The sequence below is a fragment of the Caretta caretta genome, chromosome 1 (assembly GCF_965140235.1).
Source record: "Caretta caretta isolate rCarCar2 chromosome 1, rCarCar1.hap1, whole genome shotgun sequence".
NCBI lineage: Eukaryota > Metazoa > Chordata > Testudines > Cheloniidae > Caretta > Caretta caretta.
In genome coordinates, this window is record NC_134206.1 from 151,531,184 (window position 1) to 151,557,112 (window position 25,929).

Below are 25,929 nucleotides of genomic sequence, written 5' to 3' on the forward strand. Positions count from 1 at the left end.
AAGCTCTTTAAAAAAAATCAATAAGGGCCAAGGACATCTTTTTCTGTTGGGGATCTTACAATGACAAATTTGTTATATATGTTAACTATGGGCTTATCTGCCAGTGTACTGAGTACACTTACTAGAGATGCAATAAAAAAGCAAATTAAAAAGGGAAAAAAGCAACCTCGAAAACATTCACATATTGATTTAAATGGTAAGCCTCATACTTTTGCTTCAAGCTCATTTTTTCCCAGTAGTTTTAAATTATTCATAGGGGAGCCATATAGTTGAACATCACCTTCTTGCTGTATTAGGAACTAATATGTGTTTTAATACTATACTGTTATACAATTGTAATAAACACACAGAAATTAATTACTTTAAAATCAGATGACTACTGATAATTTTCTGCAGGACTAATAAGGAGACATTACTATATGTGTACCATTATGAAAAATGTTGCTGTAGATGAGAAAAATCATTGTCAAAGTTCATTTCCTTTATCAGATTAAAAAGTATATTAGAATTGGGCTATTGACTGTTTACATAACAAAACCAAAAGGAATGCAAACAGTGCAAATTGAGGGAAATAATACAGCTTTTTAAAACAGCTGCATCTTAGTAAAGATATTTGGTCACAGTTCATCTTTATTCTGTAAATGCCTTAGTGGTGTATCGTGCAAATTTTACCCCTATACGTTCTAATGCACATAAGCATTTTAGGGCCAAACCCTGGAGAAATCCTAACTCATGGAACAAGCCCACACATGATTATCTTTCAGAGTCAGCAACCTACCCCAGGGTTGTAGAATGCCTCAACTTCCACTATCACACCTTCAGGACAGCACTTGTGTACTGCATCACTTGCATACAGGGGCACTGGAGGTAATGGATGGTGATTGATGTCACAAGATTCACCCCTTTCACTCTGCTCCTCTTGCCCAAACCCATCCTGTTTGATGTTTTTCTCTTCTGAGCATGAATCCCATCCTCAAAACCTGGATATATGCTTTATCTTTGAGAGCATTACCTTGTCTGACTTGTAAGCCGAAAGCCAATCACTGATTCTTTGTTTAAGCCAGCTGCTTCAATATTGATGACATCGTCTACTTCTGGCTCAGTGGCAAGTAACAGTATTGGAAACTTCCAGACACCACCTGTAGTGCACCGTATCACCAATGTTGCTGAATTCCTTCAAAATTAAGTTAAAAATATCATTACAAGGAAGGCATAATGAAATATAAGGTCAATAAATCAATGTCCAAAGTGCAAAGTAAGCCTGTGTTTCTGCAAAACTGCAGTGTATCATAATGAAAATTCAGTTGGCTCTAAATTGGAATGTAAATTTTTTATGCTGTATACCATATTATCAGTCTTACTTTGGAATGGAATGTCAGCTAAACAGCCCATCTTGTTTGCTGTATGTTAGTTTTACGAGGAAATGACCTAATGCAGAGGCAAAACCATTGGTACGGCTGTGAGGCGTGATTCCTTTACTTACATGGTGTGACTCCATATATTGCAATGGAGTTACCCCAGATTTACACTCGTGTGACAAGAATATGGGCCCCAATCCACAGAGGACTTTAAATGCAGAGTCACAACACTGAGTGTCACAATGCTTAACTTTTGGGTGCCTAGCCAGCCAGTGGAATTCACAAATCCTTGAGCTAGGCACCTAGGCTCCCTACAGTGGCTAGCTACAACAATGAAAATGGTTCAGTCCCATCATGGCCTACGAGATTATGGGTACCCAACCAGCTGGAGCACGGCATTTCACTTGGAGCACAGGGTCACAATGGCATTCACTCACATTTGGCCTTTGTGCCCCTCCGTCAGATGGAAGGGTAACTGGGGTAAATTTGAGTGAGTGACATTGCAAGTTGGCACACGGGGTTGCAGCATGACTCAAGTTTGGCCTGGCCACCCTGCCTTCGTGATAGGCACCAGGTTGCAACGCCATTCATTGCTCTAATTTGGTCTGTGCCGTGTGAATGTGGGAAAATGTGATAGGAGCAAATGGAGCTGCTGGACGGCTGGGATCGAGAGGAAGCACCCTAATCCAGGAGCAAAACACTGAGCTGGGGTAGAGGGGTGTTGATAAGTGGCCAGAAAGGTCCTGGGTCAGGGAGTGAGGGGCTGGGTGTGAGTTGTTGGTGGGCTATGGGGTGAGCAGGGTATGTTGAGGGCTATGGACTCTGAGGGGTTGGGGCAAGTGGGGCATGTTGAGGAGTGGAGGGGTGAGTTGTGGGGACTGTGGATGGAATAGGGTATGTTAGCAAGTGTTGGGGTCAGGATTCCGGGGTGAGCAGGTACTGCAGAGTACTGCACCCTACACTAGGTATGGCCACCAAGGAACGGGTAGATACGAATGGTTTCTTGGATTTCCCTTTGTCACAGGGCTCCAGATTCACCCCAATTAAAACAAATTAGGGCTGTCAATTAATCACAGTTAACTAACGCGATTAACTCAAATTTTTTTTAAAAATTAATTGTGATTAATAGCAGTTTTAATCACATGGTTAAACAATAAAAGAATACCAATTAAAATTTATTAAATATTTTTGGATGTTTTTCTACATTTTCATATATATTGATTTCAGTTACAACACAGAATACAAAGTGCACAGTGTCACTTTCAGGTGACACTGTAAACAAGAAGCAGGCAGCATTATCTCTCCTAAATGTAAACAAACTTGTTTGTCTGAATGATTGGCTGAACAAGAAGTACGACTGAGTGGACATATAGGCGCTAAAGCTTTACATTATTTTATTTTTGAATGCAGTTATTTTTTATACATAATTCTACATTTGTAAGTTCAAATTTCACGATAAAGAGATTGCACTACAGTACTTGTATTAGGTGAATTGAAATACTATTTCTTTTGTTTTTTACAGTGCAAATACTTGTAATCAGAAATAAATATAAAGTGAGCACTGTGCACTGTATTGTAATTGAAATCAATATATATAAAAATGTAGAAAAACATCCAAAAATATTTAAATAAATGGTATTCTATAATTAACAGTGTGATTAATTGTGATTAATTTAGTCACTTCACAGTCCTAAAACAAATGTTAAAAAATAATACACAAACACATAGGGACACTTTTCCAAGAGAGGTGGTCTCTCCTGGCTTCTCTGGATGCCGTGAGACTTGGATTTTGATATTAGTGTAAGTTCTTAGTTGATGTTGCTGATTGCCAATGCTCCACTCTACTTAGTACAATGATACACACATAACCAGAGTAACAACTTCACAGAACCTTCCCAAACCACATCTAAGATGAACCACTGGCAGCTTTAATATCAAAGCATCACAATGGAAAAGAGCAAGTATACCCCAAATATTTGTTGTTAGAGGAAAGACAGAGAGAGGCAGAGCAGAGAGAGAGACATATGGGCAGGAGTGGAAAGACAAAGGAATATATTGCGCCCACTACTGCCAGTAAGTCTCATAGCAGATATGGATTCTTTAGAGGTTCAGGAACAGAGACTTACCTCATTTGTTTGTTAGGTGCAAATACTATATTGAAGGTCAGTGTTATAATCCCAGACTCTGCATCCCGATCTTTTTTTATCAGATTTATAGCAACTGACGTCTCTAGCTGAGATTTAACTTTATTAGATTCATATTGAATTTCATACAGAAATTCATCTGTTGTAGAAAAACCTAAATGAAACAAGCACAGAAAATCAATTTGTGAATGTTCTAAATGCAAGCATTCTTTTTAACAGGATTATAATTGTAAAGATGTGTTTTGGTACTGGATATGACATATACCAATTAAGAAACAGGTAGGTATGTAAAAGTGGAGACATCTGCCTTCTGGTTGAACAGGGAATTTCACTACTTTCCATTGGTGGGGTGGAGAATCTCAGACAAAAAGAGAGAGGAAAAAAAGGAAAAATCACTCAGGAGAAGCTTAATGCTTATACTTCTGCTCTGATGATCAATACGCTGGTTACCGCTTTCACAGACAAGAGGGGTATTTCTAATTCATGAGACAAAAGTAAGTTAGAAGAGCATGATGCCGTTTGCTGCTAATGCCACTAGGGTACTATCCAAAACTCCCTCATTTGGAACATCATTGTTAGTGCTGGCTGCCAACCAGAGAAACAGTTGCTGAACTGAAAAAGTAAAGATGTCACTTGCAGCCTGTTTTCTCTCAACCACTGTAGAATCTATTAAAAGAGCCATGAAGCAATGTTGTAAGATTAACCATCTGAACATCCTGAAGCAAGTATTAGAGCCAGTAAAAACAGCAGCCTGTCTTTGTGAGAATTCACTGTGTACCCTGGGCTCTATTGAGTGGGAAAATAATTGAATAATGGGGAAGTATGTTGCTGATCCACTTAAATTAGAAGTATTAAGGGTCATGTTTCTGGGCTATCCTAGTAAAAAAGATGTGAATTATATTGGGAGTGGATTTTTATTTGGCTTTCAGATCCTAAATGAAGGAAAGAGACGTGTAAGCAAAGAAAAATTCAGGAGGAAGTAGCAGCCAAAAAAGGCACCTGGTCTCTCCAGGAGTTCACAAATGCTGGACCTGTGGCTTTTGCCTCTGGCTTTGATTCTGAAAAAAACGAAGAGCGAGTACAGAGAGTAGTACACCATGTGCCTTACTCCTGCTGCTCCTCTATTAATAACAAAATTGATCTTAATCTATGTTCAGTTTGATATTCCTCACTTGATACAGCAGTAGCCATGATAAAGAGATGTGGCCAAGGCGCACAGTTACAAAAGTGTGACATTAAGTCTGCATTTCATAGAATCATAGAATCATAGAATATCAGGGTTGGAAGGGACCTCAGGAGGACATCTAGTCCAACCCCCTGCTCAAAAGCAGGACCCATACCCAATTAAATCATCCCAGCCAGGGCTTTGTCAAGCCTGACCTTAAAAAGTTCTAAGGAAGGAGATTCCACCACCTCCCTAGGCAACGCATTCCAGTGTTTCACCACCCTCCTAGTGAAAAAGTTTTTCCTAATATCCAACCTAAACCTCCCCCACTGCAACTTGAGACCATTACTCCTTGTCCTGTCCTCTTCCACCACTGAAAATAGTCTAGAACCATCCTCTCTGGAACTACTTCTCAGGTAGTTGAAAGCAGCTATCAAATCCCCCCTCATTCTTCTCTTCTGCAGACTAAACAATCCCAGTTCCCTCAGCCTCTCCTCATAAGTCATGTGTTCCAGACCCCTAATCATTTTTGTTGCCCTTCGCTGGACTCTCTCCAATTTATCCACATCCTTCTTGTAGTGTGGGGCCCAAAACTGGACACAGTACTCCAGATGAGGCCTCACCAATGTCGAATAGAGGGGGACGATCACGTTCCTCGATCTGCTCGCTATGCCCCTACTTATACATCCCAAAATGCCATTGGTCTTCTTGGCAACAAGGGCACACTGCTGGCTCATATCCAGCTTCTCGTCCACTGTCACCCCTAGGTCCTTTTCCGCAGAACTGCTGCCTAGCCATTCGGTCCCTAGTCTGTAGCTGTGCATTGGGTTCTTCCGTCCTAAGTGCAGGACCCTGCACTTATCCTTATTGGACCTCATCAGATTTCTTTTGGCCCAATCCTCCAATTTGTCTAGGTCCCTCTGTATCCTATCCCTGCCCTCCAGCGTATCTACCACTCCTCCCAGTTTAGTATCATCCGCAAATTTGCTGAGAATGCAATCCACACCATCCTCCAGATCATTTATGAAGATATTGAACAAAACTGGCCCCAGGACCGACCCCTGGGGCACTCCACTTGACACCGGCTGCCAACTAGACATGGAGCCATTGATCACTACCCGTTGAGCCCGACAATCTAGCCAATTTTCTACCCACCTTATAGTGCATTCATCCAGCCCATACTTCCTTAACTTGCTGACAAGAATACTGTGGGAGACCGTGTCAAAAGCTTTGCTAAAGTCAAGATACAATACATCCACTGCTTTCCCCTCATTCACAGAACCAGTAATCTCATCATAGAAGGCGATTAGATCATAGAATCATAGAATCATAGAATCATAGAATATAAGGGTTGGAAGGGACCCCAGAAGGTCATCTAGTCCAACCCCCTGCTCAAAGCAGGACCAATTCCCAGTTAAATCATCCCAGCCAGGGCTTTGTCAAGCCTGACCTTAAAAACCTCTAAGGAAGGAGATTCTACCACCTCCCTAGGTAACGCATTCCAGTGTTTCACTACCCTCTTAGTGAAAAAGTTTTTCCTAATATCCAATCTAAACCTCCCCCACTGTAACTTGAGACCATTACTCCTCGTTCTGTCATCTGATACCATTGAGAACAGTCTAGAGCCATCCTCTTTGGAACCCCCTTTCAGGTAGTTGAAAACAGCTATCAAATCCCCCCTCATTCTTCTCTTCTGCAGGCTAAACAATCCCAGCTCCCTCAGCCTCTCCTCATAACTCATATGTTCCAGACCCCTAATCATTTTTGTTGCCCTTCGCTGGACTCTCTCCAATTTATCCACATCCTTCTTGAAGTGTGGGGCCCAAAACTGGACACAGTACTCCAGATGAGGCCTCACCAATGTCGAATAGAGGGGAACGATCACGTCCCTCGATCTGCTCGCTATGCCCCTACTTATACATATACTTATAGATTACTTATAGATTAGTCAGGCATGACCTTCCCTTGGTGAATCCATGCTGACTGTTCCTGATCACTTTCCTCTCATGAAAGTGCTTCAGGATTGATTCTTTGAGGACCTGCTCCATGATTTTTCCGGGGACTGAAGTGAGGCTTACTGGCCTGTAGTTCCCAGGATCCTCCTTCTTCCCTTTTTTAAAGATTGGCACTACATTAGCCTTTTTCCAGTCATCCAGGACTTCCCCCGTTCGCCATGAGTTTTCAAAGGTAATGGCCAATGGCTCTGCAATCACAGCCGCCAGTTCCTTTAGCACTCTCGGATGCAACTCATCCGGCCCCATGGACTTGTGCACGTCCAGTTTTTCTAAATAGTCCCTAACCACCTCTTTCTCCACAAAGGGCTGGCCATCTATTCCCCATGTTGTGATGCCCAGCACAGCAGTCTGGGAGCTGACCTTGTTCGTGAAGACAGAGGCAAAAAAGCATTGAGTACATTAGCTTTTTCCACATCCTCCGTCACTAGGTTGCCTCCCTCATTCATTAAGGGGCCCACACTTTCCTTGGCTTTCTTCTTGTTGCTAACATACCTGAAGAAACCTTTCTTGTTACTCTTGACATCTCTCGCTAGCTGCAGCTCCAGGTGCGATTTGGCCCTCCTAATTTCATTCCTACATGCCCGAGCAATATTTTTATACTCTTCCCTGGTCATATGTCCAACCTTCCACTTCTTGTAAGTTTCTTTTTTATGCTTAAGATCTGCTAGGATTTCACCGTTAAGCCAAGCTGGTCGCCTGCCATACTTACTATTCTTTCGACACATCGGGATGGTTTGTCCCTGTAACCTCAACAGGGATTCCTTGAAATACAGCCAGCTCTCCTGGACTCCTTTCCCCTTCATGTTAGTCCCCCAGAGGATCCTACCCATCCATTCCCTGAGGGAGTCGAAGTCTGCTTTCCTGAAGTCCAGGGTCCGTATCCTGCTGCTTACCTTTCTTCCCTGTGTCAGGATCCTGAACTCAACCAACTCATGGTCACTGCCTCCCAGATTCCCATCCACTTTTGCTTCCCCTACTAATTCTTCCCGGTTTGTGAGCAGCAGGTCAAGAAAAGCTCCCCCCCCCAGTTGGCTCCTCTAGCACTTGCACCAGGAAATTGTCCCCTACGCTTTCCAAAAACTTCCTGGATTGTCTATGCACTGCTGTACTGCTCTCCCAGCAGATATCAAGAAAATTAAAGTCACCCATGAGAACCAGGGCATGCGATCTAGTAGCTTCCGCGAGCTGCCGGAAGAAAGCCTCATCCACCTCATCCCCCTGGTCCGGTGGTCTATAGCAGACTCCCACCACGACATCACTCCTGTTGCTCACACTTCTAAACTTAATCCAGAGACATTCAGGTTTTTCTGCAGTATCGTACCGGAGCTCTGAGCAGTCATACTGCTCCCTTACATACAGTGCTACTCCCCCACCTTTTCTGCCCTGCCTGTCCTTCCTGAACAGTTTATAACCATCCATGACAGTACTCCTGTCATGTGAGTTATCCCACCAAGTCTCTGTTATTCCAATCACGTCATAATTCCTTGACGTCACCAGGACCTCCAGTTCTCCCTGCTTGTTTCCAAGGCTTTGTGCATTCGTATATAAGCACTTGAGATAACCTGCTGATCGCCCCTCATTCTCAGTATGAGGCAGGAGCCCTCCCCTCACAGACATTCCTGCCTGTGCTTCCTCCCGGTATCCCGCTTTCCCACTTACCTCAGGGCTTTGGTCTCCTTCCCCCGGTGAACCTAGTTTAAAGCCCTCCTCACTAGGTTAGCCAGCCTGCTCGCAAAGATGCTCTTCCCTCTCTTCGTAAGGTGGAGCCCGTCTCTGCCCAGCACTCCTCCTTCATGGAACACCATCCCATAGTCAAAGAATCCAAAGCCTTCTCTCCGACACCACCTGCGTAGCCATTCGTTGACTTCCACTATTCGACGGTCCCTACCCAGGTCTTTTCCTTCCACGGGGAGGATGGACGAGAACACCACCTGCGCCTCAAACTCCTTTATCCTTCTTCCCAGAGCCACGTAGTCCGCAGTGATCCACTCAAGGTCATTCTTGGCAGTATCATTGGTGCCCACGTGGAGAAGCAGGAAGGGGTAGCGATCCGAGGGCTTGATGAGTCTCGGCAGTCTCTCCGTCACATCGCGAATCTTAGCCCCCGGCAAGCAGCAGACTTCTCGGTTTTCCCGGTCAGGGAAGCAGATAGATGACTCAGTCCCCCGGAGTAGAGAGTCCCCGACCACCACCACCCGCCTCCTTCTCTTGGGAGTGGTGGTCGTGGAACCCCCCATCTCAGGACAGCGCATCTCATGCCTTCCAACCAGCGGAGTCTCCTTCTGCTTTCTCCCCCCAGACATATCATCTGGTCCACTCTCCGCAACGGTACCTGTGGAGAGAACATGAAAGCGGTTAGTTACCTGTGTCCGTGTTGCTGGAACCCGGACATTCCCCCTTCTTCTTCTGGAGGTCACATGTTGCCAAGCTTCTTCACTGGCCTCTTGGCTCCGCTGTGCAACCTGCTCTAAATCTTTAGAGCTTTGTGCCCGTAGAAGCATATCCTGACTTTTGTCCAGAAAATCCTCCGTTTCTCATATGCAACGCAGGGTCGTTATCTGTTGCTCCAGACCTTCAATCTTCTCTTCCAGTATGGAGACCAGCTTGCACTTTGTACACAGTTGCTCTCAGTTGCTCTCCATCCCAAGAATGTTTTGTTTCCAGTTTGAAGGTTACTACTATTTGGATTGATGTTTGCCAATGGGCTGTTCCAGCTCTTGTTCAGATTTCGAGAAGTTTGCACAGACCTTGTTGTTTATGATTGTAGGAGACATTGGGAAGAAGGTTGGGGTCTGGATCCACGGACATTCTATTATGCTTTGGGTCCACATGAGGGCAGCCATGGGTATGCGCTGGAATCAGCACACGCCCCTGCTATGCTCTGAGGACTGAGCTATAGCCACATGTCCTGATTACTCACCTGGAAAAAATGGTCTTGCAAGTTGCACTAGCTTAAATTTAAGGATTAGAGGGATGTGAGCTGACTATGCATTTATGGCCTCACACTCGATTGGTTTAGTTGGAGATGCTTGAAAGACGAGTTTTGCGGGTGGCCATTGAACCAGCCTGCATTGACAGTATATGGAAAAATATGAACTGTGAGGTAGCCAGGATAATTTTGGGAGGGGCAGGGGTGGTGATAACACACGGGGATATCAGATACAATGGCCCTGAACTCTTTGGGAAGTCAGAGTGCATCAGTCAGATGCTGGAGCTGACATTTGGTTCTGTGATATTAGGGATTGGGTCAGGCAGCAGATGGGTATCAGGCGCATTAGGTGTGGGGTGTGTCCATGCTAATCACTGCCGAGCCTAGTGACCAGTGTGAGTAAAAGCTAAAAGGGCCAGCTTCCAGAGCTAAATGAGACCCAAGATTGTGCAGTTGGACTTTGTGCTCATGAGAAAAAAGAGCTTGAAGTCTTTGAGAAGTGGGGTTCCCCGCATTCATCCTTGTGGCCTCTGTCATTCCACATCCCTTATGCGGGTGGCAAAAAAGTTTCACAACTGAACTGAGTCCATAGGGTACACTGGGAAGGGTCTACCCTAAGTTGTTCTTTGGTTGGTGGTAAAAGCACTGTAACCCACCCTGTAACCAATTATATGCCTGGTTCATGAGAGCTGGGGTGGACAAAGTGCCCCTCCTCAAAGTGTAATTAATAAAGTTGCAGCCTGTTGTTTAAACCCACCATACATTTCTGTCAATCAGTCACCTGTGTGTCCTGCTCAATATCTCTGCTGTTTTATTTAATCACAAATACAAAAGACAGAATAGTGTGCTGAAACTTCTTAAGGGTAGTCACGTCAATAAAAATTTATTCTTTAAGTAAGCGTTTTTAATTCCACAATTCCCCTATGCCTGCAAAATAAATCAGTTTGTTATTTGATTATCATATATATGCTTAACTGATTTTATGTTGCTAAGCAATGCATCCGTTACCAGCAACTTTCATATGCTAAATACAGAATGCTTGTACAGGATTATAATACAGTAGTTCCAAACTCTATACTTCAATTATAAACATGCTGTCATATAAATATATGGTCTCCCAAGTAACACATATATAGATTTTGCTATAGATGAGAAAATTCTTGGCATCATTTTTTCCTTCTCCCCATGTAATTCACACTTGGACATTAAAGTATGCATATAATTTCCTGTTCCTTTTCAAACTGATCCCTTGATAAGTATGGTGTCGAGGTGATGCACTCAGATTGAGAGACAGTGCAAGACTTGTTGTCATTCCTCTACACAAATGCCAAAACATGGAGATTCAGACATAAAAATTAACTTAGGAGGGGAGAGAAACCAGGATATCATTTGGAGCCTACCATAGAGGCAAAATTGCAACTGTGAACAGATGTTTCTTTCGGCAGTCAAATCACACAATACTGCACAAAGGATGCCTGTTTTATAGTTCAAACAGTTCAGATGCTAGGAAGAAAATGCTGTGTCTGGTAAATTTATTATTACGTTCTGCTTTCAGTTTCTGAAAACATTTTTATTTGTTTTCCTTTCCACATTTGTAGATGATGTTTGTCTTTTTATTCACAAGTGATAAATAAATATTTATCTGCTCAGGGATAACTGTTTTATAACCTGTTCTATGTTCATATTAGATATTCTGTTAAAATATTTTAATATTTACAACACTAGAGGAAAAACACTGTATATGTGCCAAATGAAAGTATTTGAAAGCATCTTTATGCCAGTCCCCTAGCTGGTTGTGAATCTGCACTGCAAATCTAATTTACCGCTGTTCAAAACAGAAAATGTAATTAGATTTTCATCAGAGCTGCAAACCCTAAAGACCATATTATCATACTATGGAAACCCTCCGTGACTATGTTAATATTTGTTTCTAGACCATTCCGTGACACACATGCTGCCTAAATGAAGTGACAGCTGCTAGAGGTAAAAAAGGTTGTATAGCATCACCAGAAGAGTGTCCACGTTGTGTGACTAAATCACATGATCCAAGTTCTTTGCGCTCTTAAAGGTTCCAGTTTTGAGTAAAATGGTAAAAGAATAAAGCATCAGGAGAGAGAACTGCCATGTCAAACACATGCGGGCAATCCTACAGCTTTTGCCTGTCAAAATTTTACACCTGGTGTAGAAAGGTCATATTAACTATAATCATTCACAATTATTTTTCTTTTGAAAACCACTATTCTCTATTTACTGCCTAATACAACTGCCCCTTTAGCTGGTTCAAATTGTAACACAGTGCAGCCGACATGAAATGCAGCTTAAGTAATCCATCCCTGTTTTGAAAGGCAGCCTGGTGGACAGAGCCCTGGCCTGTTTTCTATCCCTAGCTCGGGCACTGGTCCACTGTATCACCTTGGAAAGGCCAGTTCACCTCTCTGTGCCTCAGTTTCTTCCTCTAAAAAACGGAGGCATTGCAAGGTGCTCAGCTCTCCATATGGCCCTGCTCCTATTGCTTCTTCCTTGGCTCTGAGTAAGAAGCATGGTATTGGACAATAAAGTTCTTTGAATATTTAATAGGCCTGCCTCTTGGACTTGGCCAGTGTGGCACTCCTGTTGGATCCAAATCCTACAGATTCACACTGCTGCATTTTGGGTAATGCAGCCAAGAGGATGAAGAGCTCCTTGAGCATGGCTTATTCTATCTTTTGTGTCAGAGCCCACAGGACAGCACAGTGTACCTGGGAAGCTCAGGAGCTTCAACGTTCTCAGCACATTTGAAAATCACTTTTAAAATGACTAAATATGGATTTTCTGTCTTCCCCTTCCTTCTTCCTCCCTTTCTGTTTCTTGTGTTCCCCATGCATTGTTTTCAATTTTGCTCTCCGTTTTTCAGATTATTATTCTCCCCATGATCCTTCCCTCAATTCACTCCCAGCTCTACCACTTTTTCTAGCCGTCGCTGATCTTTTGGAAAACTTTCAGCTATCAGCCTCTTGTTTAGAGTTCTCCTCTCTTCCCCCCAGTCCCCTCCTTCAGTAGCTTCCCCCACATTCTCTCCCTCACCCTCTCTCCACATCCCCTTTCTCTCTCTGCTCCCCTCCTTTCTTTTCTGTCACACAATTTCATATAGTATTTTGAAATAGAAAGCTCTGATAAGGGAAATGGATTCTCATAAGCACTAAATGTCTTTGTCTGAGCCAATTAAATTGGTCTTTTTGTTATGTTAAGATTTATATAATCTAAAAAATAACATTTTTCAGTAACTATTAACAAGTTTTTAATAATTGCAATTCTTTCAAAACATATCCCACTGATAATTCAACAACATCCTTTTTGTTTACCTCTAATATTCTTAAAATAGCTAGGAATTTAATAGAATGAAGTAGTCTCTTTCTCTTTATTTTGTGACTTTTGACTTTATTAATAAAATACCTACCTATAATCTTTTCTCTTATTTGATAAACACAAATCACTGCCCAGAGTACTGCTTTTGTATTGAATGGACAAGGATTTTTAAGGCTTCTGAGTCTGGTGACAATTTAGAAAAAAATAGAATTGCTGTTGAAACATTATTCGTAAATATAGTTTACAGTTCATCTTAATTGATTTTGTTCTATGTAGGTTTTGAAATCTTTGTTTTTTAAAAGAAAGTTCCTTTCTTATGTCGGGTTTACTTGCAATCCTGCACACAGAATTATCTGTGTATAAGTAGGGGCATAGCGAGCAGATCGAGGGACGTGATCGTCCCCCTCTATTCGACATTGGTGAGGCCTCATCTGGAGTACTGTGTCCAGTTTTGGGCCCCACACTACAAGAAGGATGTGGATAAATTGGAAAGAGTCCAGCGAAGGGCAACAAAAATGATTAGGGGTCTGGAACACATGACTTATGAGGAGAGGCTGAGGGAACTGGGATTGTTTAGTCTGCAGAAGAGAAGAATGAGGGGGGATTTGATAGCTGCTTTCAACTACCTGAGAGGTGGTTCCAGAGAGGATGGTTCTAGACTATTCTCAGTGGTGGAAGAGGACAGGACAAGGAGTAATGGTCTCAAGTTGCAGTGGGGGAGGTTTAGGTTGGATATTAGGAAAAACTTTTTCACTAGGAGGGTGGTGAAACACTGGAATGCGTTGCCTAGGGAGGTGGTGGAATCTCCTTCCTTAGAAGTTTTTAAGGTCAGGCTTGACAAAGTCCTGGCTGGGATGATTTAATTGGGGATGGGTCCTGCTTTTGAGCAGGGGGTTGGACTAGATGACCTCCTGAGGTCTCTTCCAACCCTGATATTCTATGATTCTATGATTCGTGATATTAAAAAGTTGTATTTTCTGAAACGGATCACAAAACCTGGATTCTGAAGAGATGAAAGTTACGTAATGCATTGCTTGTTCCGCTTACTATCTTGCATTTGTTTTGATTAGAATGTCATTTTAAAAAGGATAAAGTTGAATTCTCTTGGATCTGTCAGAAGCTACTTCATCTATTAATATTTCAGCAAAAACCCTGGGAGCTGAAGAGATGCCAAATGGATGAGTTCTGTATGGGAGTGACTTCTCAAACCTTACAATTTTTGTGAGAATGTCTGATTGAAATGTGCACTTTTGTAACTGTTACATCTGTCAATATGAGACACTATCTTGAACTAACAACTCAAATGATTAAAAGGCCAGATCTGGCCCAAGATATCTGAACCAGTACTTTTTATTTAATTTATAAGAGCTGTAGATCAATATAGGGTAAAGGAACTCTCCTCTATTTAGAGTTCTCAGAGTATACTCCCTCAATAGAGCCACACTCTTAAGAGAATATATTGTCATCAGACATTCTGAACTCTCTGACAGAAAAGTAATTGTTGGGCCTTTCTATCAATTCAGAATGCCTTTGGAGGACTCGGACAAAACAGAAGAGGAGGTGTGAGAAGCAATGTACTCAGAGAACTTTCCTTTCCTTTTGGAATTATCTTAGTAGATCCTCATTCTTGGTAGAGTGACCCAAAGGTACACATCCCAGGAAGTAGGCTGAGCAGTCCTTCGTAAATTAGAGAATTGCTGATTTCTCTCTTAAGATAAGAAATGACTGTTGGTTAGAAGTGTGAATGGAACTCCATGCAGCAGTTTAACAGGTTTCTGAGTTAGACACATTCCTCCAGTATGCTGGAGATGTTACCTTAGCCCTAATTTATTGAGTCCACAGGACATCTGGTACTGCTCAGTCATAATATTACAGGGGCTGATCTATTTAGAATATCTCTAAAAAGAGATTGATTTCCACTTGGACTAGCTCCCAAATACCACAAATAACCCTGGAGGCTTGCAACAGCTTTTCTCTTCTAGTTATAACTCAGTGCCTTCTTACACAGTTCAGCTTTCCTGAACAATTTGCGGGATGAGGAGCAAAAGAATGGGAGACAGTTGTACTGATTATGATGGAATTCAGAAACCACCTTGGGGAGAAGTTTCAAGTGTGGATTCAGTACCACTTTATGAAGCACTTTGAGATCAGGCTCAGCCTCAAGTACCTGAATCTTATTCAGTCTCACACAGATCCAAAGGAATTCAACTTTAACGCCTAGCTGATATAATCTAATGGATATGTAGGTTGTAATGGGAGCATTACACTAAAGGCTTCTAAAAACAGTCCATGTCCCAGGGTAAAATTTTGAAAATCTGGCCCAGAGGCACTTAAGATATTCAAGCACGTGGAAGATGCAGAGAAGTGCCTAGTAGGATTTTTAAAGACACCTAGGCACCTAGCTCCCATTGATTTCAAATGTTAATATTCCTATATCTGGTCCTAAATGAGTTAAATTGCATTTGCAAAAGCATTTAGAAACCTAAGTCCCATTCGAAGTCAACCTCTTCACAATGGAAAGGACTAGTGCTGCTGGTTTTATTTATTTATTTATTACACCAGTGACTGAGGCAGCTGTGGGCTGCAGGACTCCATTGTTTATAGGAAGGATAACCTTCCCATTTTTCAGAGTTTGAGAAATTTTTGTCCTTGAGTATGCACACTAGAATGTTATGTTTCCATCATATGAGCCTCAATTCCTTATCTTCTGGAGACCTGGTGATTTAAGGTTACAGATTAATCTGGCAAGCCAGTAAAAGGAAAGCTGGGTTTCTTTCGTATAGTTTGGATGTGCATACATATGAAAATATGCACAGACAACTTTGATCAGCCCCTTGTACATATGGTCTTTAATTACATGATCACATACTATTTTTTCATAGGACACCCAGCTTCATTCAGTACCCAGGCTGGATGGTGCAGAAAGGGGAACTATTCAGTATTTTGTTTTATCCTCATCATTCAATGTGTGGGCCAGACACACCATCCAAACCCCGCACTGAATACAGAATTATTAATTTCTTCATGGGCTTTTCTATGACACCCATCACAGTGTTTCACAAATATTAATGCATTTACTAGCTAGATTACTGACAAAGAGTTCTGGTGGTCATGCTTTGGCTGATCCAGCTTTGTCTCAGAGGAAGGCTTTTTCAGCTTCCTTTATGGCTGCACTATGTTTGCAGGTAGGCCATGTGCTGTTAGCAGATTGTGACAAAAATACTTAGATTGGCTGTCTTTGGCAAGAAGTGTTCCAGTTTTCATGCTTTATTTTCTGCAGTTCAGTGGAGAACCATGGTATCTGGTAGGAGTATGGGTAATTTCAGGGCTTACTTGATGATTTTGTGATTTTATAAAACTTCTGTTTTTTGAATGGAATATATAGTGTTCCATAAAAAAAAAAGCTACATTAAAAGAACCTTAAGGATGCAATGTCAAGCCCTGAAAATGCTAAGAAATTTCAGAATTAAGGTTGCCTGTGTAACCTTAATGCATATACACAAAGAAGCTGAATTATCGTACATCCTTTAATTACATTGTCAGATAAGATATTTGCCAAACTCTAACAAATCTCTACTGAGAATATCTTTGGCAGCGTAGCACATGTGATATTCCATTTTGGGAGTCGCTGTCCTGTAATAGGTTTTCCTCTCAGATGTTCTACATAGGAAACAAAGAGTTGAGTATAAACCCAATAAGGCTTTGTCCCCAGCCAGGTAAAAAGGCCAAAGTTCAGTGCACATCCAGAATGTGCCTGGTTTGTTTCCTTGTGTGAGCTTGTTGGTTTTGGAAGAAAAGTAAGTATACAGACTGATTCAGGTGAAAATCAGGTTCCACCTATGAGAGGAAATTAGGGTGTGGCCTAAGCAGGATGTTGTCTTTGTAGAAAATGATGTGTGATGGTTCAGTGACAAGTGCATTTAACTCTCCAACTCAGCCACTAAGAAAGCTTCCTTTGCTATATTCTTTTAAAGTTTCAGCTAAAACAGTTCAAGACATTTCAAAGGATGAGATTAGGAAAAACAATGTTATGCCAATGTTAAAAATATTCTTTCAACCACTGCTTCTTTAGAGCAAAGACTTTAAATTTGGTAGGGGAGTGAATTTAAATTTGGTCGAAGTGAGCAGGAGGCTAAAGGCTTGAATGGAAGGTCTATAAGGGCAGATGACACTAAATTCAAATTTCAAGGCAGTGTTGGATCCCAAATAGGTGGTGTCAGGGTTCCTTCCCCACTCGGAACTCTAGGGTACAGATGAGGGGACCTGCATGAAAAACCCCCTAAGCTTATTCTTACCAGCTTAGGTTAAAACTTCCCCAAGGTATAAACTATTTTTATTTATTTATTGCTTTATTGCTGCCACCACCAAGCATCTAACAAATACAGCCGGGAAAGAGCCCACTTGGAAACGTCTTTCCCCCCAAAATCCCCCCAAGCCCTACACCCCCTTTCCTGGGGAAGGCTTGATAAAAATCCTTACTAATTTGCATAGGTGAACACAGACCCAAACCCTTGGATCTTAAGAACAATGAAAAAGCAATCAGGTTCTTAAAAGAAGAATTTTAATTGAAGAAAAAGTAAAAGAATCACCTCTGTAAAATTAGGATGGTAAATACCTTATAGCACAATCAGATTCAAAACATAGAGAATCCCTCTAGGCAAAACCTTAAGTTACAAAAAGACACAAAAACAGGAATATACATTCTGTTCAGCACAACTTATTTTATCAGCCATTTAAACAAAACAGAATCTAACGCATATCTAATTAGATTGCTTATTAACCCTTTACAGGAATTCTGACCTGCATTCCTGCTCTGGTCCCGGCAAAAGACACACACAGACAGAGAGAACCCTTTGTTCTCCCTCACCCCCTGCAGCTTTGAAAGTATCTTGTCTCCTCATTGGTCATTTTGGTCAGGTGCCAGTAAGGTTATCTTTAGCTTCTTAACCCTTTACAAGTGAAAGGGTTTTTCCTCTGGCCAGGAGGGATTTAAAGGTGGTTAGCCTTCCCTTTATATTTATGACAGGTGGGAACAGTCTTTCTAGACCTTTGAGGAACCTGGCAGATTTCCAAAATAGTTCTACCATAGATTTGAGAGTAAAACACTGAGATCGCAAACCCAGATGCAACACATTATGGAACACCCTCCAGGTGGAGAAGGACTTCCACTTACTCAGGTAAGCAGCTCTTGTGGAATGCTATCTGCTATTGAGGAGGACATTCTGAAGTGCCACGGAAAAGTGAGCATCCTTTGCATTTAACCACTGATGGCCCATGCTGTGAGGTGCAGAATTTGTGTGCAGAACCCACAGATTACGAGTTACGAGACTTCTGGCTGGCAGCAACAGCAAGGGTTCTCCAGTAGGTAGCTTGTGTAGGTTGGAATACCACAGCTGCCTTGGCCAGGCTGGTGCTATAAGGAACATTTTGCCTCAATCTTGTTTCAGCTTGAGAATAACCTTGGGAATCATGGAAACAGGGCTGTGACTTGCCTTGGAACAGAATTGGGGGCACTTTCTGTTTTGCCAAGTTGCAAAAAGATCCACCATCCCAAAACCCCGTATATGAAACACCGAAGCAAGAATGGCTGTGTTGTGAAACCGTTTGTGGTCATGTGGACATCTCTCTGGCAGAGGCAAGCCGCTAGGAATCCCCACAGACTACATCCAAGAATAACAGCCTGTAGTTACTCCCCTAGCTATGGCCCTGACTGCAGCAATACCATGTCCAAGGAAGAATGAAGAGTTGATTGAGAGACCAAATGACATTTTGCAACAAGGGACTGAAACTGCTCCCTAGAACTTTCTGGCAGTTTATTCATGAACTGAGAGATTGCCTCCCAATTAAAACAGTCATATCTGGGCATTAAGACTGGTTATTGGCCATGTGGAGCTATAAACTTAAAGTACATCTTTCTCCTAAAGAGATCAAGCTTTTTTGCATCTTTTCCTTGGGGTTAGCTTTAGCCCAGCATTGATGACTCCTCTCATTCACCGCAACCAATACTAATGAGCCTGGCATAGGGTGTAAGAGAACTGCTTAAACCCTGGGGTGGAACATGGTATTCATTTTCTGTTCATTGGGCCACAGGTGGAAAGGAAGAAGTGGTTTGTCACAGAGTCTTGGTAGGCTGCATGATGGCCTTGGGTATTCTCCTCCACTAGCTCCACTTGTGTAACAAGAAAAGCAGCCATTCTTTTGAGGAGCTCCTGGTATACCTTAAAGTCATTCAGTGCCAAGGAGGATGCCAATACAAGAGCATCATCCATTAATAAGGATGATACATTAAGGGGAGGCAAGGGAGAAACCTCCTGAGGTTTGGTGCCATGATACTGGCATAGGCTGCTGCTCCAAAGGAGGTTGAGGTAAGTCCAGTATACTGAGATCATAGGTTGATCAGTACCCACCATCACAGGTCTCTTGGTACTGGCAGGTGAAGACTCTGTCCGCAGTATGACTAATGAGGAGACTGGAACAGTAGTGGGCCCCAGTTATGCTGCCCACATGTTCCAATCCCAGGTTCCACTCTTCTCAAATCTCCATCCATGTGTATGAGAATGTGACCTGGAGGAAGCCCTGGACTCTTGGTAGCATGAGATTTGAGAAGACACCTCTGATTCCAACAAAGAATAGGAATGTTCTGACAGCCAAGGTGGTGTATTAACAGGGTTTGTGTCTGTTCCTGAGAGACTGTGACCAGAATCTATTCCAGAAACACAGCACCGGCGGAAGTACGGATGCCTTCCTAGCTGGTGGTACCATGCAACAAGGTGGAGTCAGCACCAAAGTGTAGGATGACAAAGAAAGGGCTACCAGGCCCCTATGGTTGGTGGGCTCACAGCAGAGTGCACCAGAGCTGAGGAGTGTGGTACCTGCACTCACGCCGACCAAGGGTCTTCGCCCTGGATCAATGGAGACTGTGGCATCGAAAAGCATAATAAGTCTCTGTCCACTGCATCAGCCTCTGGCATTATTGGTACCTGTACTAGTGGCTGTCCTACTGTGATCAGATATGTCTCATCTGTCACAGATGGTGAAGTAGCAGTTGTCATGGCCCCTGGGAGAGTACCAGAGTCAACGACTCAGGTCTATCCATATGAGTCACTACAAGGCAGTGGTGAGCTGAAGGGCATGCTCTATCATGGATACCAGCATGACCATCTGTGGAGGAAACCCACATTCTGGTCTTCAAAGAGCCTGACATTGACTTCTTATATTTGTGAGAACATGATTACTCCAAAGTCTTTGACCTTGAAGGAGACAGTCCCGGTGACAAGAATCTCCTGTGACCCCATCCGCCAGTAAAGCTGGCTCTGGGAAGGAGTCACTGAAGGGCTTCCCTTGGACAACTGAGGAGTTCTGATGCTAGTGTAAGGGTTGCCTTTATAAGAATGTGTTGAAGGTGTTCTCCTCACAGCTTTTTTGTCCTGGTCTTGAAGCCTGGCAAATAGAGCTTGTGCATCAAGCTGCTTTTTATGTGGCATAGGCTCCCCTGATACTGGGCAAGGCAGGGAGTCCTGCCTGAGTGAAAAAAAGAACCAAACTAGAAAAATTATAATAAAAATAAGAAAATAACATCAAAAATAACAAAAGAAAAACAGTACCACTAGGTAAAATGAGTAGCAAGAACTTTGTTCTCAAGGAACACAGAATACTTCAACCACCAGTGGAAAGAAGGAACTGAAGGAGGGGCAGAGTGGGGCATCTCTGCCCTTTATATGCTGCATTTGGAGCACTAGGAGCCAAGACGTGGTTGGGGTTGCCTCTATGGGTACTGCTAGAAAACTCTCTGGCACTGGTCCACGAGACACTCACACACCTCTAGTGTAATGGACATATGCAAGCACTTGAACATTAAAGAGACATTAAAACCTTAAATTTAAAACAGATCTATCAGAATTTGTCATATAAATGTCATAATATTAAAAAGACATTGTTAAGATTGATCGGCATAAACTGAAACATCCTTTAAAAAGAAGAAGCAGATTCCTGAGTATGAAAATTCAATCAGCCTCCTCAAAATCAAGCTTGAAATTCTATTAAATTTTACCTTCTCTGCCATGTGATCCACTGGTGAGAGAACCAGGGTGCTGGCTTTCTTCACGTTGGCTCAAGTGTACACCTTGCATGACTACTTAAATACTATGGTGATGAATACATCAGAAGATAGAAGGTGAAATCCTGGCCCCACTGAACATAATGGCAAAACTCCCATTGATTTCAACAGGCCCAGGCTTTCACTCAGAGTGCAGGGTAGACATGTTGTGTTCTTCTTCCACTCTGCCTGTCTGCTCTGTTGTCATGTAACAGCGTGGTAAAATTCCCAGGAACACAGTCAGAGTCAAGGAATCATACAATATGTATACACATGCTTGAAAATTACAACAAAGGTGATGGAGGTCTGATTTTCATAGACTCATAGAATCACAGAACTGGAAGGGATCTCGAGAGGTTATTTAGTTCAGTCCCCTGCACTCGTGGCAGGACCAAGTATCATCTAGACCATTCTTGACAAGTATTTGTCTAACCTGCTTTTAAAAATCTCCCATGATGGAGATTCTACAACCTCCCTAGGCAATTTATTCCAGTACTTTTAGGATCATCAAGACTTGAGAGTATTTATTTAGTGCCACATATGTTTTTTTAAAACAGAAACATAGACTAGAAAGCACATTCAAACTTCAAAGTGCAGTTTGACTCTAAAAATGGTATTGTGCGGTTTCAGGTTAGTCTCTCAAATCTTCTCACTTTAGAAGTAAATGTACAAGTGTCAGGCCTATAAACTCACCTTGACATCTGAAAATCAGCCTGTTTCGTTCCTAGCTTACATATCACCATGTGACTGGAACTCAGTAACAATTCTGTTTATGATCTGAGAGTCAGAAAATACATCCAATGAAGTGAGCTGTAGCTCACGAAAGCTTATGCTCAAATAAATTTGTTAGTCTTTAAGGTGCTACAAGTACTCCTTTTCTTTTTGCGAATACAGACTAACACGGCTGTTACTCTAAAACCAGAAAATAATCCCACTCACTCACCCATAACTGTATTAGCTCTGGTCGAAAAGAAGTAAAATGACTCTGAATACACACAGGAAGCATATCTTTCAAGTAAGGTGAGCCATTTTTACATAAAATCTTTTCAGAGTTGAGCTGCACTTTAAGGGTTGTTATATTGTTTTTGTTTTTTGTGATGCATTCTTGATTTGGGTATTGCCAGTAATTGGAAAATAATTCACTAAGCTAGACTGATAATTCACAAGTTTACAAAGAAGGCCAAAGACAGAAACTGAAAAAAGCCTGATTAATCTTTTAAGTGTGTAGTTACTTGTTGTGGGAAAACAATTATACTTTTAAGAACAAGAAAGGCAATTCACTTGTGTTATTTTTGCCACAAATAAAGCTCTTAATATAAATGATTTGGATTAATAGAATTTTGCTAAATACAAGTCATTGATCCACTGTTTTTTTCCAAATTATCTTAAGCAAGAGCAATGCTGCAGCATAGCAATTTCATCCAATGCCTTATGGTGATTCTATTAAACTATTATACCCAGCTGCTTATCTGAAACATTTTAATTATTAGCCACATGTGGAAAGCTTCACATCAGCTTATGTTTGCACAATGCAACTTTGTTTGCATTTTTCATAAAACACATTAGTCTTAGTGGTTGGTTTTTTTGTTTTGCCATTTTTACTTGGATTGGAATTGTGGAAAAATTAAATTAATTAGAGGTAGGCAACTTCATTTTATCTAACTGCAAAACCAGCTGAACAATGCAGGTTCAAAAAGTTTAACATGACTGTTACGGGGAGCATATTTTGCTACCGAGAAATGGCGGGGGAAGGGCACAGAATTAAAATTGTAAATGAAAGAAGGGAGTATAGATCCAGTGAGTCTGTCTTCAAGCACAGTTGCAGAAGAGATGACAAGGTGGACTGACCTGAAGATAGGGCAAACATTAGGAAAATGTACTTAACTTCAAGAGCAATTGGAGTGTGTAATAAACTGTCAGGGGAAGTGGTTTAGGACAGTGGACATTCAAGAACCAGATATCATAAAAGAAAGGATGATAGGAAGAGTTCTGCAAAATAAAATGTGAATGGATTTTGGTCTTGCTGGTTCTAGGTATACATTTATGTTTATTAACAGTATCAGTGTGAGGTGGCTCTCCCAAAATCTAGGCAGATATCTGAAGAAATATGGATTTTTTTTTTTTTTGGCAGGGCAGGGGGAAAGGCTGAATCTCTTACTACTTCCATTCAGATGAAAAACCTCATTCTCCTGAGCAAAAGATATTGGAGGAAACTCTACCAGTGAGGACTTGGGAGTTTCCCAAACCCTATTTGGCAATGGTATTAAGCTGTAGGAAAATACCATACCCCCCAAGTAAATGATATCTACTAGTTCTTCTTTATCCATTAGTGTTTATTTTCAGAGTTAACAGTTTAGAGTGACATTATCTTATATTATAGATGCCATGAAGATTTGCTGTGTATTTCTCTAGCTAGTTTATTTCTTGGTCCTTGTTTTATATTCTTGACTACTTTCCCTACCTGATGCTCATTAGTTTTATCAATTCTAGCACCACCCGTTTCCTTTTTTGAAAAGCTTTGAACCACATTGGAAGGTAACTCAGAAACCATTCCTGGCTTCAGAGGTAAATGATATGTTTGTGTTAGTTACTCAGCTACTTTTTATTTTACTTTCTAAAAAGTAATTGCAGGAAGGATTGATACAATTTCTGATTGTGTATCTGAGTTGACTTCTTATACTTATGTGAAGTTGAATCAATCACTTCAGATGAATTTAGATGAGTAATTTGTTTCCTGAAAGTTTAAAATATATTATCTGAGTATGAATTCACTTGGGTGCTAGAAAGTAGTTCTAATTTGCATAACTGTGACTAATTTTTAAGAATGACAGAAGTCTGATTCTTCATAAGAGCAAGGAAACAGCAGAAACATAGAGTGATGTGTAAAATCATATGGAAGCATGCTTGTTATTTAAAATCTGTATCTCCCCATAATTCATCAGTTCCCTCCTGGGATTTGCCGTTCTTTTGAAAAAGAAAAGTAGTAGTTTCTTTTTCAAGTAGTACCTGTAGTTTTGCTTTAGGAACCCAAGATACAGCACGTGCTATCCAGGTACACGCTACCAACAGTGATGACCTTGGTCAGGTCTGAAGCTTTTTTTCCACAGTGCAACCACATATTCCCGTTCAAAGAATTTAATGTTATCCCAGTCTTCTATAAACTGTGTTGCTAACAGAGAACAATATTTGCTCTTCAAAAAATGAAACATTTTTGTGAAGAACAAATTAAAGTTCTCAGATTTAAACTCTGCCAGTTTAACACGCTGAAATTCAGTTAATCATTAAGGCCAATTAAAGGTACAGTTTGGTCAACATGAAATTATCGAATCCCATTAGGACTCTGATGCAATTATCTACTGTTGGTTGCTTATTGTAAAGATTTTTCAATATACCAATTCCTATTATTCCTTGACAATCAAGATCCATTAAACCAACTGTTCTTTTCCTTGCTTTATACCTAATTTAGAGTTAAATGGAGAAATAAATGGCACTCTACTCTTTGTTTCATTAAATCCTTGCAATTTTCTTCTAGTTACAGGGGGTCCAAATAATTTCTTATTCTTTGTGCTTATTAAAGAAAATGTGGCACCTGTATCTATCAACATATTTTGTGTGAATGCTCCCTTATTAAATTCACATATACAGTGGGTCATCTGTTTGTAAATGTGCCACTAAATCAGCATGATCTTCTGCTAATATCAGGGGGATAGGGGGCACTTGGCCTCCCTAGACCTGAATTTTGGGACTAGATGGAGCTGTAGGCATATTCCTCTCATGATTAGCTCATCTCTGGAGGAATTCCTCAGTAGGCAAACCATCAATTCGGTCTTTAGGTTCAAACTGTAATAATTTTTTCCATGGCCAATTCCTTCCTGGATCACCTGCCCTTTGTTCATACAGGACCATTCTCCTATTATTTTCTCCTCTATTTAATTCTCCTTTTTTTCTGTCTATTTTGCTGGTTTCCCTGTCCCTTTGGACAATTACTGGAAAAAAGTTATTACTGACACCCTTTTAGGCGTTGCTTTTGGGGGTGGCATCGTTTCCCTTGGTATGTCACAGAATCTTTTTGTTTTTCTGAAAACATCCCATTCACCCGTGAAATATGTATTAACAGGGAAAATTAATGATGGACATGTTTCTAGTCCTAGATTAGCAAAATGGATGTTAGCCTTGCTGAATAAAAATATAACAGTGGAAAAGGTCCCGAGTTTATCACCAGTTCTTTATGGTCTTGTAATTGAAGGGGAACAGCATGAATGTGCCCACCAGAAATTTCTCCTGAAGGACCTACATTATTCCAAGGCGGAGCAATCTTAAGTGAGATTATAGACACAACTGATGTAATTTGGTTTGTGGATGGTTCTAGCTTTTATGAGCCTTAGCTGTGGCACATATGGGATATGCAGCCGTGAGAATATCCAATGAAAATGTTTTTAGGGGACAGTGCTTACCTTATTAAGCACAAGCTGCTGAAATTGTGGCTGTAGCAGAAGCATTTGAAAATATGTGAATGTATAAAACTGTGGCTATTTTCACAGATTCTGAATCGGTGCTGAGAGCTACAGTGGATTGGATGCCTCTGTGGCAAAAGCAGGGCACGAAATCAGCAGATGGTAAATACGCTGCTCATGCTGAAAAGTTAATGTATTTGTGGGAGTTAGCACAATGAAGGACACAACCAGTATTAATGGGAAAAGTAAAAGCCCATAAGAAAAATGTTGAAAGAGCTCAGTAGAATAAGAAGGCAGATGAACAAGCTAAAGAAGAAGCCAAGGAGGGAACAGTATGGCAGCCACAATTTCAACTGATCCCAATAGCTAAACTAGAAAAAGAAAGAATAGAACAGATTGATTTAGTAGGTTTTCAAAAAAAAAA

General features: G+C 41.4%; 1 protein-coding gene across 2 annotated transcripts in view; it reads right to left on the bottom strand.

The window, feature by feature from the left end:
• The window catches only part of CFAP47 (cilia and flagella associated protein 47), a 651,611-nt gene that overhangs the window by 28,662 nt on the left and 597,020 nt on the right, over positions 1-25,929 (bottom strand). For both annotated transcript variants that reach the window (XM_048863833.2, XM_075132125.1), the window contains 2 exons: positions 3,485-3,656; positions 1,013-1,174 (listed from right to left, as the gene is read on the bottom strand). In XM_048863833.2, the coding sequence (XP_048719790.2) occupies positions 1,013-1,174; positions 3,485-3,656 (334 nt within the window). The remainder of the gene's footprint in view (positions 1-1,012; positions 1,175-3,484; positions 3,657-25,929) is intronic.